Genomic DNA, 13,250 nt, shown 5'->3' on the forward strand with positions numbered 1-13,250 from the left:
GTATTTCTCCAGAAGAAGTTTATGAAGTTTATAGATATAGTAGCGTATATGTTTGTTTTTGCCCGTTTTTTCCATTTAGCAATATATATTGGAAATGAATATTTTATTTTATTTTATTTTTTTTATTTTTTTTTGCGGTACGCAGGCCTCTCACTGTTGTGGCCTCTCCCGTTGCGGAGCACAGGCTCAGGACGTGCAGGCTCAGCGGCCATGGCTCACGGGCCCAGCCGCTCCGCGGCATGTGGGATCTTCCTGGACCGGGGCACGAACCCGTGTCCCCTGCATCGGCAGGTGGACTCTCCACCACTGCGCCACCAGGGAAGCCCTGGAAATGAATATTTTAAAACAACACATCTTGGTGATAACTGCATATTACTATACGATTACATGAAGAGCTGCTTCATTCTCTTGTATTGCTACACAGAAAGTATCCGCTGTATCAGTATATCATAATTTAACACTCTCCTCACTTTTGCTATAAAAATAACCCTGTAATAAGTTGCATGTATGTATTTTTTCCCATTTGCAAGATAAATTACTAGAAGCATAATCTCTGGGTCTAGGGTAACAGGTTAGCTTTTGGCTGATGGTATCAACTCTTCTAGGGATGACTTTTGCTCTTCAGGGGCCCTCACTGCTTTTCCCTTCTCAATGACCTGAACAGCCTTTAGCAAACCATCCTGCAGAGCCTGGTTCTTTACCATATTAGTGATCATGAAATTGACATCTTTTATATACATTTGCCTTACTTTAGCAATGTAGTGTTCTGCCCTGTTACCATGTGCTACAAAGAAGGTACACAGTGCTGTGATATCTTCTTCTTGCATCCCATGCTCCTCCAGAACAGACTCCCATACAACTCTAATGCGCTTGTTCTTGACTTTTCGTCTAAGGATGGAGGCTAAGGTGGGAAGACCTCTCACCAGATCTGGCAGCTTCTCAAGCACACGAGTGTGCAAGCGGATGAGTACTTCAATGACGTAGCTGTATAAAATATTCAATTCCATTGGAGTGAACCTACAAAAAATGTGGAGAGCTTCTTAAGCATTAGAACTCTTTACATACAAACATAAAATGAATTTTCTTAGGCTAATTCAAAGAAGTATAAACCTACTAGGAGAACTGTAAGCAGATACGGTAGGAGGTCCCCAGAGAAAGAGAACCAGGCATGGCTCTCTTGACATAAGAGAAGCCATTTTTTGTTTGTTTGTTTGTTTTGTGATATGTGGGCCTCTCACTATTGTGGCCTCTCCAGCTGCAGAGCGCAGGCTCCGGACGCGCAGGCCCAGTGGCCATGGCTCACAGGCCCAGCCGCTCCGTGGCATGTGGGATCCTCCCGGACCGGGGCACGAACCCATGTCCCCTCCTGCATCGGCAGGCGGACTCTCAACCACTGCTCCACCAGGGAAGCCCAAGAGAAGCCATTTTTGACCTAAGCCATTTTGTGATCTAAGCCTGGCAACAGTGCTTGACCTTGAACAGGTCTCAGTAATTCATGATCTTAATGGTAAGTGAGGGAATGCAGGGACAAAGGAAAAGCTGTCAAGAAAAAGTAGTTTAGTGATAAGAGTCCTAGTTCCTCCTCAATGGACATATATAACAATCTGATACATATCTTTTGAGTTCTGCAGGAACTGAGGTCCCCACCCAGTGGAAGATGGAATAATGATGTTGGCCTTTTCTGACCCTTATGACTTCAGTCAACTAAAGCTTGGACTCTGTCAACCTTTGCCCCAATTCGCTGCTGAGTTCTCCTCTGTTCAAGCCCCTTCATGATTATGCATGTACCCTTAGCTTAAAACTTCCCCAGTTCTGTTGTTTGGGAAGACGCTGCTTTGGGGAAGATCCCTGGTGTTTTCCTTACTTGCTGCAAGTAATACATCCTTTCTTGTCCCAGTCTTTGGCTTGGTTGTCTTTTGGTTCAATGCCCACCAAGAGTTGAACCCAGTTTTCAGGTAACAACCAGCTGTTGCAGTTTAGAAAATGCTTACTTTAGAAATAGGGCCTGCCAGTGTTCATAGTAGTTATTTACAATAGCCAAGACATCGAAGCGACCTAAGCGTCCATCGACCAATGAATGGATAGAGAAGATGTGATACATATATACAGAGGAATGTTACTCAGACATAAAAAAGAACAAAATAATGACACTTGCAGCAACGTGGATGGCCCTAGAGATTATCATAATTAAGTCAGACAAAGACAAATGCCACATGATATCACTTATATGTGGAATCTAAAAAAATTATACAAATGAACTTATTTACAAAACAGATTCACAGACATAGAAAACAATTTTACGGTTACCAGAGGGGAAGGGGAGAGAGATAAATTAGGAGTTTGGGATTAACAGATACACACTATTAAAAGAATTAAAAAAAAAAAAGAAATAGGGCTTGCTCTAAACTGGATAGCTTAGATCTCAGGCCACTCATACTGTAAGTTTCTCCATGGCAGAGGAGTTATATTATCTATCTCTATGTTAGTAAGACTTTGGCAAGCAAGGGACTCTGAGATGTGTACCACAGTTCTGGCAAGTAAACAGGTGCTCAAATTAATCTCTTTTGAATGAATGAGCTTAAGAAAATGTAACTTCTTCACAATCCATTGTTGGAACCATATTAAGAAACCCAATTTTAGGGACTTCCCTGGTGGCACAGTGGTTAAGAGTCTGCCTGCCAATGCAGGGGGCACGAGTTTGAGCCCTGGTCCAGGAAGATCCTACATGCTGTGGAGCAAATAAACCTGTGCGCCACAACTACTGAGCCTGCGCTCTAGAGCCTGTGAGCCACAGCTACTGAGCCCATGTGCTGCCACTACTGAAGCCTGCGTGCCTAGAGCCCATGCTCCACAACCAGAGAAGCCCCTGCTTGCTGCAACTAGAGAAAGCCCATATGCAGCAACGAAGACCCAGCACAGCCAAAAATAAATAAATAAATTTATTTTTTAAAAAAAGAAACCCAAGTTTAGAATGACCACAGCAAGCTCTCACAAAACCACAAAATTCCACTGATTTCTGATTGGATACTCACTTGAATGACAGAACTGCTGTCCACAGCTCATCTTGGGCTGCTTGGTTTTCCAGAGTCTTGCTATGATGTTCAAATTTCTGTGTCAGATTATCCTTGGTGAAGTCCAGTTCTTTAAACTGTGCTTCTAATGCTTGGAGTTTGTGGCCTACTCTATAGGATAAAAGAATCAAGGGTTAATTTAGGTCAGGCACAAAACTAAGTTCTGTCTTAATATAAGGCTATAATACATTGTTTATAACCACTATCAAATTTGAGTAGCTATTTACATTTTAAGATTATGAACAGTTGTTCCCATTTGCTGTTCTCTCTAGTCATCATCCTAGTTCTGGCATTCCTTATATTGCCAAACATGTGAATTGTCTAATTACCTCAATTACATGCCATGTCTTGTCTTCGTACCATACTTTATACGTTAAAAAATATTTTATACAAGCTTTAATTTGATTCTCACAACAACCATTAGAAGTAAAGCAGTCATTTTTACTATTTACGGATAAAGAAATTGAGTCTCAAAAGAGTTACTTTTTAACGATCTAAGTTGTAAGCTCTTGGAGGGAGAGGATCAGAGACTATTTCTTGGACATCTTTATGCCTGTCCCCCAATACCTATAAGAGGCCTTACACAGAAGTAATACAACTTGTCTCCTATGATTGACATTTTTGATGTTAGTGAAATGCTAAGCAGTGTAACAGCAAAAGGGGGATCTGAGTAGCTCTGAACAGCCCTGATCATTAGAGGGCGCTGTGGCACCAAAATTATGTCTAACTGAACCACAAAGAATTGAACCACACAACTCACTTGCCTGAAGCCACCCACATTGTCTTTCACGAAGGAAATGATACCCACACAGCCAGTTCCCCGAGTTTCTATGTCCCCAGTCACCCGAATACTGTTGTGGTTGCCTAGGGTTCTATCCTTGACCATTTTCTCTTCTTGGTCTTTATTTTCTCCCAAGGCTAATTTAGCTTCAGGTACGACCCCTCTCCTAAGCTCTAGACCTGTATATTCAACTATGTTTTGCACATCTCCACCTGGATGGTGATGTTAAATTCAACTGTCTTAAGCTGAATCTACTAAGTCCCTCCTCCCTCCTCTCGCACCCCATCTTCAGAAATTTCGGCAATGGAATTTTCTCATTGCTTTGGATTCTATTTACATATAGGTAAGGCTCTGTACGAAATGTGCATTTTTGTAGTATAGGCCTGCATGACCTAATATGCCAGTAATCTCTGCAAGTCAAAACTATGATATCTGGCAAAGTCTTTGTGTTAACTTTTAGACCTTTAAGAAGATATTGCTTTTAGGTCATCTCCAGCTTGAACTCTAGAGGTAAACTCTAGCTTGTCATTCAGGATAAAGGTTTACAATTGGAGCATTTCTTTGGAATCTTTTCACCAAAAGGCATTCCCGATCATTCCACATAAATCCTAAACAACATGTCTGCAAATCTGCGTTTCTACTACAATTCTCCAGCTCAGTTAATGGCATCACCATCTACTCAATTCCTCGAACTAGAAATCTCAGAATAACTCACCATTTTTTCCCTTTCTCTCCATCAGCGTGTCTCTAATCTATCCCGTCCTCTCTATCTCCAGTAAGCCAGTTAATCGCCATCTTTCACTTGGACCTAGGATTACAGTACTCTAACTTGATTCCTCCTTTTCACGTCCAATCCATTCTCCAGAGATATTCTTCTAAAACACAATTCTGATTTTATAATTTGACTATTATATACGTTTTATGCTGCCGACTTGCCCAGTGATATTGCTGGAGCCAAGTTGAATTTCCTCAGCAGGAAACAGGCTCTTTGCCGTTCGCCCCCATCTTCTACCAGTCCTCTCACACATCCTAGTCACCAGTCATATGAGACATCTAGCTGCTGACAGAATACCGTATGCGATTCCAAGCTTCTATGCTTCCACATACTGTTTCCTCAGCCTAGAATTCCTTACCGTATTTTTATTTCTTGTAAACTCCTACTCACACTTTCAGATCCAGCCTAAATGTCCCTCTATGAAGGGTTCCCTTTCCTAGCGTCAAAGGCAAAATTCACTCCTGTCTTCATGTTCTCATAGCCCTTTACACCATTATAATGTCAATCACATTAAATTGTAAGCATTTTTGAATACTTCTGTTATTCCTAAGGCTGTGAGCTCCTCGAGGGCAGAAACCACATGTTACTTATTTTTGCAAACCTGTTATATAGCACATGCATTAATTGAATGGAATTATAGCATCTGGGAGTAGACTTTTCTTTATTATTAATTGACATTTTTTGAACCTGAACACATTAACAGAGAAAGAATTCTAATTAGCATGTCCGTAGTTCTTTGCTTATTTTTATTCTTCATTCTTCTCTTACTCATCTTCCCAGAAAAGCAGACCCATGCTTGCTCCCTCCCTGTAGCCATTAGCAACCTTTTCATTGCCTCCTTTAAGGATATCAGGGTTGTGATTTCATTGTTCATCTTCTTAAGGCAAAATGAAAAAGAAAACAAGCAAAACAAAAACCCAGTAGAGGTTTGAATCCAGGGTTTTCTGCTCTCTTCCACTCAGCAACAGGCAGCAGCAGTGTGAGTATTCGCTCTAAATTCTGCCTGAAAGGTCACTCAGTACAAGAAGCTTTTAATAGCTTGTACATCCAAATATAGTTTCAAAGGGCTGATCCTATGAACACAGGTGTCCTGGGTTACACTATAATATTTGCCTTTGAAAAGTGACCATAGTTCATCAACCTAGTACAACAGCCAGATGTAATTGTGGCTCTGTGTATATTCTGGTAAATGGATATACGGGTACACAATGTATACATATACTAGGATTAAATTTAATGGAAATATTACTCTCTAATTTTAAGAGCTTAATTTTTCACTTATAATCTCAATTAGGTTTAAAGAAGCCCCAGACTTTTTATGATGTATTATATCAATACAAAAATATCCGACCATCCTTAGAAACTTATATTTATTGTAGTATTAGATTAGGTATTGGAAATTAAAACAGACATAAAACAGGATTCCTGAATTCAAGGGGTTTAAATACTAACTGGGGAGATACTTAAAAGATAATGTATACTTAAAAGAAAAAATATATAAAATGTGTGCTGAGTAGATACAGACTGTAAAAATCATAGATGATGAGAGAGTAGGTCACTGAAGCCTTGGATAACTGAGAAGCACTCACATTGAAGGTGGGATTTGGTCTTGGCCTTAAAGGAAATGTAGGTCTCTGATTTATCAGAGAAGAGAGAGAAGAACATTACAAACTGGAGAAGCTGTGTGGGTAAATTCACAGGGGTGGTTGGCAAGTACATGCTGTGGTCAGGGAACAATGAGTGAGTATTTTGTTGACGTTCTCTCAACAAAAGATTCATGTGAGAAAAAGAAAAACGACACAAACTGGTAAAAGTCAGGTCATGGATTTATTCATTCATTGAATAATTTGTTTACTTATTCAATATTTGCTGAACACCATAAATATAAATTGAATGGGCAAAACCTATGAATGAATGATCAGCACTATTCCAGGTATTAGGAATAAAATGAGTAAGGCAAAATCCTTGCCCTAAGAAGCATACTAGTAGGGAGACTGAAAACGAGGATTGCAAAAGGGTTCTAGCCAGCCTGGTAAGCAGTTTGGACGTATGTGAGGTGTTGGTTCTGTAAGTTATTCTAGCACTGGTGTTTAAGATGGATCCAAATGGGAATGAAACCAGAGGCAGAGATGTCCCTCAGGAGACTGGTATCACAGTCAGATGTGAAGTGATGAGATTACAGTGTCTGTCCTTGGAGTGAAAAGGGAAAGGGGCAGACCTGAGAGACAGTATGAGTCCCCAAGGCCTCCTGGGGGTTGGAGTCAGTAAGTCTCACATGAATTTTCAGAAAAGTTTGGGTGTCCTGAAGGAATCAAGTCCTTCCTTGCCTCAGTGGGAAAACCTTGCTAGGGTCTTTGTATCCTACCCAGTGGCCATCCTCCCCAATACCTCCCCACCCCCGCTATTTTTTCCTCATTAACAGAATCTAAATCCAAATATTGTTCGAGCATTGGGCAGCTGTGTACTCCAGGGGACTCTGAGTCTACCCACCCCCTTAGTCACAAGGGTGGTGAATCTTGATTAGACCAAACCAATCACAGTAATTTTATTATTGTTGCCATTATCGTTGGTTTAGGAATGGGCAGGTGGCAGAATTCTGCCCTATGAAATGTGAGAGGAGATTTACTGTGGGGCTTCTGAGAAAACATTTTTTTAAACTTGTGATAAAATATACATAACATAAAATTTACCATTTTTGGTTGGGGGGGTGGGTGAAATGGGTGAAGGTAGTCAAAAAGTACAGACTTCTAGTTATAATAAATAAGTCCTGGGTATGTAATGTACAGCATGGTGACTATATTTAATAACACTGTATTGTATATTTGAAAGTTGCTAAGAGACTTGATTTTAAAAGTTTTCATCACAGGAAAAAAAATTGTAACTGTGTGTGGTGATGGACATTAACTACACTTACAATGGTGATCATCATGTACTGCATACGTATATAGAATCATTACGTTGTATACCTGAAACTAATACAATGTTATATGGCAATTATATCTCAATTTAAAAATGTTACCGTTTTTGACCATTTTAAGTGTACAGTTCTGTGACATTAAGAACATACACACTGTTGTCCAAACATTACCACCATTTCCATCTCCAGAACTTTTTCATCTTCCCCAGCTGAAAGTCTGTACCTATTAAATACCAACTTCACATTCTCCCCTCTCCTCAGCCCCTGAAACCACCATTCCACTTTCTGTCTCTGTGAATTTGGCTATTCTAACTCCTCACATAAGGGGAATTGTGCCTTCTTGTGACTGGGAGAAGAGTTTTTCTGATGATAAAAAGAAACACATGGGAGAAAATGTTCTCTTCATCCCTCAGTATTGTTGGATTTTCCTTCATACGATGCCAGGGACTGCAGCATTCAGCCTATTACGGCCGTGAGGGGAACCAGCCTCAGGGAGTAAGCCAGGGCAGCAGAGCAGAGAGAGGAAAAGAACCTGTCCCAATGGAAAATAGTATGGAAGTTCCTCAAAAATTAAAAATAGAACTACTACTCTGATCCAGCAATCCCACTTCTGGGTATATATGTATATCTGAAGGAAATGAATACCGGGTATCGACGAGAGACCGGCACTCCCATGTTCACTGCAGCATTATTCACAATAGCCAAGATATGGAAACAAGCTAAGTGTCCAAGAAAGAAGAAAATTCTGATGTTTGCAACAACATGGATGGACCTTGAGGGCATTATGCTAGGTGAAATAAGTCAGACAGAGAAGGACAAATACTTCATGGTATCACTTATATGCGGACTCTAAATATAAAGTTAAATTCATAGAAACAGAGTAGAAAAGTGGTTGCCAGGGACCGGGGGGCGGAGGGTGGGGAATAGAAAGAGATTGGAAAAAGGATAAAGTTTAAAAAAAGGAAGAAAGAAGCTGTCACTGAATTAACCTCCCCTAGAACCCTTTCATTGCTAATGTGCTTATGAGGAATAACAACTTTGCCTTATTGATTAAGCCTTTTATAGTTGGGGCTCTGTCCTTAAGGAGTTCAGCAAAGTGAAGGAGACTTTTTTTTTTTTTGCCACACTGTGCGGCATGTGGGATCTTAGTTCCCCCACCAGGGATCAAACCCGGGCCCCCTGCAGTGGAAGCAGAGAGTCGTAACCACTGGACAGCCAGGGAATTCCGTGCACGAGACTTTATACATCAAGTTCTTCTTTGCTGGGGTTTCTTCAGAAGCCCTTCATTTCTCTGGAGCTAACATTAGTTTTCTTATGGGTAGACCTGTGGCCAATACCTTGACAAGGAAATAAAACAGAGAAGGAAGGAAACAATGGTGGAAACTCTCACGTAACCTGGCATCTCTGTCCTCAGCGCACTCAGCATGAGCCATTGGGGGACCAGCCCCCAGCCTCTGGAATAATGTTTAGAACAGGGTAAAGAGCAAATGGTTTGGCTCTGGGATCAGAGCCTGCCAATTCCACCCACCAGTGCTGCTTCCTTTAGGATACTGCCTGCCCATCCAGATCCAATACTTGTTCCCTTCTCCCTACTTGCACTGACCACCTCTTGTCTGTACAGACCTAAACAGAACCTGCTGATCATTCCATCCTTGATTGCCTCTCTGCTATTTGGCCTGTTGTCTGCCCAATCTTTGAATTTCCTCTTCTCTTCTGCCAGGTTCACCTTCTGGACCCTCCTTGTCCCCTGTCATTTTGCTTTCCAAACTTTTTTTTTTTGACTAATGAACTTTATTTTTTAGAGCAGTTTTAGGTTCCCAGGCAAAAGAGCAGAAAGTACAGAGAGTTTTTATATATCCCTCCCCTCACACAAACTCACCCTCCCCCAAAGTAGACATCCATGTACCACAGCGGTACATCTGTTACAAGTGATGAACCTACATTTTCACATCCTTATTATCCAAAGTCTCTGGTTTACGTTAGGGTTCACTCTAGGTGTTGTCCAGTCTATAGGTTTTCACAAATGCATAGTAATCTGTATCCACCATTGTAATATCATACAGAATAGTTGCACTGTGTGCTCTGCCTATTCATCTCTCCCTCCCCACAAATCTCTGGCAGCCACTGATCTTTTCACTGTCTCCCTAGTTTTGCTTTTCCCAGAATGTCATATGGCCAGAATCACACAGTATGTAGCCTTTTCAGATTGGCTTCTTTTACTTAGTGATATGCATTTAATTTTCCTCCAAGTCTTTTCATAGGTTGATAGCTCATTTCTTTTCCTTTTTTTAAAAAAAATTTTTTAAAATATTTATTTATTTTTGGCTGTGTTGGGTCTTTGTTGCTGCATGTGGGCTTTCTCTAGTTGTGGCAAGCGGGGGCTACTCTTCGTTGTGGTGCGCGGGCTTCTCATTGCGGTGGCTTTTCTTGTTGCAGAGCACAGGCTCTAGGTGCACGGGCTTCAGTAGTTGCGGCTCGCAGGCTTTGTTGCTCCGCGGCATGTGGGATCTTCCCAGACCTGGGCTCGAGCCCATGTCCCCTGTATTGGCAGGCGGATTCTTGACCACTGAACTGCCAGGGGAGTCCTGTTAGCTCATTTCTTTTTAGCACTGAATAATATTCCATTGCCTGAATGTACCACAGTTTCTTTATCCATTCACCTACTGAAGGAATCTTGAATGCTTCTAAGTTTTGGCAACTATGAATAAAGCTGCTATAAATACACATGTGTAGGTTTTTGTGTGGACATAAGTTTTCAATTTATTGAGTAAATACCAAGGATCTCGATTGCTGGATTGCATGGTAAGAGTATGTTTAGTTTGTAAGTGTCTTCCAAAGTGGCTGTACTATTTTGTATTTCTACCAGCAATGGAGTTAGAGTTCTTGTTGCTCTGCATTCTTGTCAGCATTTGGTGTTGTCATTGTTTTGGATTTTGGCCACTCTAATAAGTGTGTAATGGTATCTCATTATTTTAATTTGTAATTCCCTAATGACAAATGATGTCGAATATCTTTCATATGCTTACTTGCCATCTGTGTATCTTCTTCTGTGAAATCTCTGTTCAAGTGTTTTGCCCTTTTAAAAATCAGGTTGTTTTCTTATTGTTGAGTTTTAGGAGCTCTTTGTATATTTTGAATAATGGTACTTTATCAGTTGTATATTTTAAAAATATTTTCTTCCACAAACCTTTTTCACAGCAAAGCTGCAACCTAGATTTCTGCCTGCTTTCTGTTGCAGGGTACAGATCTTTGAAAGAACGAGGAACTCAAGACCTAAACAGCAGTGCCAAGAACTAAATAGTACTTTGGTCTGCTAAAACAAGCATCTGAGATACAAGCTTCTAAAGCAGCAGCAGGTTTTTGTTGTTCATCCTAGAGCTGAATCAAGTACTAACAATTGAATATTTTGAGTACTACCTTTGAGTGCTGAACTCAAAGTACAGACGCTAAGAGAGTAATGCTATTTCTGACCCAGGGAAAAGATCCAGGAGTTTTTGCCAGAGATGAAGTTACCAATAGTAAGTTTACTAATGGCCACCTTGCCCTAAGAGTTCTTGTAAGAGTAGCACATGTGGATGGAAATAGGGCTTGTTAAAATGATACTTTGTCAGGGGGGCTGCCAACCTGGTTTTTCCCACTTTTTTAGATTGCTCACAGTGCAAACTTCAGGAAAATGCATTCAGTCCAGATACTTACCTACACCAGTACATCAGAGGAAGGGGTTCTTTAACTTATGAATTTATAAAGACTGCAAAAGGATTCATTGAGAATGTCTGAGCTCATATTCTTGAAAGAGAATTCCATACATTTTATTAGCTCCATCACCAGACTCAACCTTTCACCTGACCCAGTCATCATATAAAAGCAAAATTCAGACACAGTGCCAGTTCCAGGCGATCACTCCATTTGCTTGCAACCTGCTTGCATTGGTTTCCTTTTCCCTCATTTCTAGATTCCAGTTTCTAAAACCTGGCTTGGTGTCCTTCAGGCTAAACTGTCATTGGTCTCTGATCAGATTGGTACAAATTCTTGTTCTACCACTTCTTAACTCTGTGAGCTTGTGCAGATTACTTAATATCTCTCATCCCCCATTTCTGTATTTTAAAATGGGGGCCATCATCAAAAGGACTTTAGAGGGATTGAGCCTCAACTACCCACAGAGGGAACCTGTACTCTGTGTTGGCTATCTTCCCTTCTCTGTCTCATTTTCCTACTTCTGTACTGTGGGTGCTTCCTGAAATTGTAACTGAGCAGGACGCTATGGGGCCTTTCTGGGACAGAACCCCTACACACACACACCTCCTCTGCCTGCCTATTATCTGTAGAAAAACTTTAGCCTCCTAGGCCTTCCCTGAGTTCCAATGAATAAATTTAATCAGAGAAGTGAGAAAATGTGGAGACAAAGGAAAACAGTCAAATAAGACAAGATAATAATAGTTTAGCCACTAAACAAAGTCAAGGACCTTTAGTTCCTCCTCAAGGACTATAGATAATATTCTAAGCCATATTCTTTGAGCTATTTTGCAGATACTGAAACGCTTGCCAAATAGAAGAAGTTAATTATATCCCGCCTACAAGCACGTAGACTCCAGACTAGTCAGAACCAGAAGGTTGATGCTGTTAATTCCTGAGTACCTCACCACCAACCAATCGGAAGAATGTCCATCAGCTGATCACATAACCCACAACCCTCTCCTCAGGATGTATCCCCTTCTTTTCCAATATAATTTCTGAGTAAAACCTGGGGAGTCAGGAATTTGTTCTTTGGGACATGAGTCCACCTCTTCCCCAGGATTGCAAGCTTCCTCAGTAAAGCTATCTTTCCTTTTACCCAACACTTGTCTCTCAGTATTGGATTCTTGAGTGATAAGTGGCTGAACCTGAGTTAGGTGACAGAATCATCTCACAAACTACATGCAATTCTCATCTCAGGTCCTACTCTGGGGTAAACCAAATTAAGACTACACCCCTATATCTGTTTGACATTTCTTGTTCAAACATTAATCTCAAAGAATCTTAGCAGACCCTACTAGCTAGATTGGCTATTGACCCCCACTGTGTCTGTGTGATAGGCATGTTCATAGACAGTGGGGTTCTTATGGAAACTTCCATTAATGAACTGGTGAAAAACAAAAATGGTTTAGCTACTTCAAATCTACTGATTTTTTTTTTTGGCCACGCCACATGGCATGTGGGATCTTAGCTCCCCGACCAGGGATCAAACCTGTGCCCCCTGCAGTGGAAGTGCGGAGTCTTAACCACTGGACTGCCAGGGAAGTCCCCCTGAATTTTTTTAAATTAATAAGGGTTTAAAAAACATCAAAGTGTCGGAGGCTTCCCTGGTGGCACAGTGGTTAACAATCCGCCTGCCAATGCAGGGGACATGGGTTCGAGCCCTGGTCTGGGAAGATCCCACATGCTGCAGAGCAACTAAGCCTGTGCACCACAACTACTGAGCCTGCACTCTAGAGCCCGCTCGCCACAACTACTGAGGTCACGTGCCACAACTACTGAAGCCCACGTGCCTAGAGCCTGTGCTCCACAGCAAGAGAAGCCACCACAATGAGAAGCCTGCACACCGCAACAAAGAGTAGCCCCCACTCGCTGCAACTAAAGAAAGTCTGCGTGCAGAAAAAAGACCCAACACAGGCAAAAATAAATAAATAAATTTATATTAAAAAAAATCTAAGTGTAACATGCACACAG

At 41.2% G+C, this 13,250-nt stretch overlaps 1 protein-coding gene across 2 annotated transcripts; it reads right to left on the reverse strand.

The window, feature by feature from the left end:
* Window positions 1-331: 331 nt before the first annotated feature.
* Window positions 332-5,651, reverse strand: SMCO1 (single-pass membrane protein with coiled-coil domains 1). 2 transcript variants are annotated; one of them, XM_082839477.1, is made up of 3 exons: window positions 5,396-5,651; window positions 3,033-3,182; window positions 332-1,017 (listed from the first exon to the last, which is right to left on the reverse strand). In XM_082839477.1, exons 1-3 carry the CDS (start codon window positions 5,419-5,421, stop codon window positions 573-575), a joined length of 621 nt encoding a protein of 206 aa, XP_082695603.1. In that variant the 5' UTR covers window positions 5,422-5,651; the 3' UTR covers window positions 332-572. The 2 variants fall into 2 exon arrangements, with proteins under 2 accessions (XP_082695603.1, XP_082695604.1); XM_082839478.1 differs by having other exon boundaries at window positions 5,452-5,516.
* Between the last annotated feature and the right edge of the window lie 7,599 nt (window positions 5,652-13,250).

The sequence above is a fragment of the Leucopleurus acutus genome (assembly GCF_964270905.1).
Source record: "Leucopleurus acutus genome assembly, chromosome: 5".
In the NCBI taxonomy this organism is placed as follows: Eukaryota; Metazoa; Chordata; class Mammalia; order Artiodactyla; family Delphinidae; genus Leucopleurus; species Leucopleurus acutus.

Bases quoted from the DNA above. Each gene is read 5' to 3' on its own strand.
- SMCO1 (XM_082839478.1), bottom strand. From the start codon at position 5,501: ATGAACAATGAAATCACAACCCTGATATCCTTAAAGGAGGCAATGAAA. The intron at 3,183-5,451 runs GTTGCTAATGGC...TTTATCCTATAG, and splicing joins TTAAAGGAGGCAATGAAAAG to AGTAGGCCACAAACTCCAAG. The intron at 1,018-3,032 runs GTGAGTATCCAA...CATTTTTTGTAG, and splicing joins ACAGCAGTTCTGTCATTCAA to GTTCACTCCAATGGAATTGA.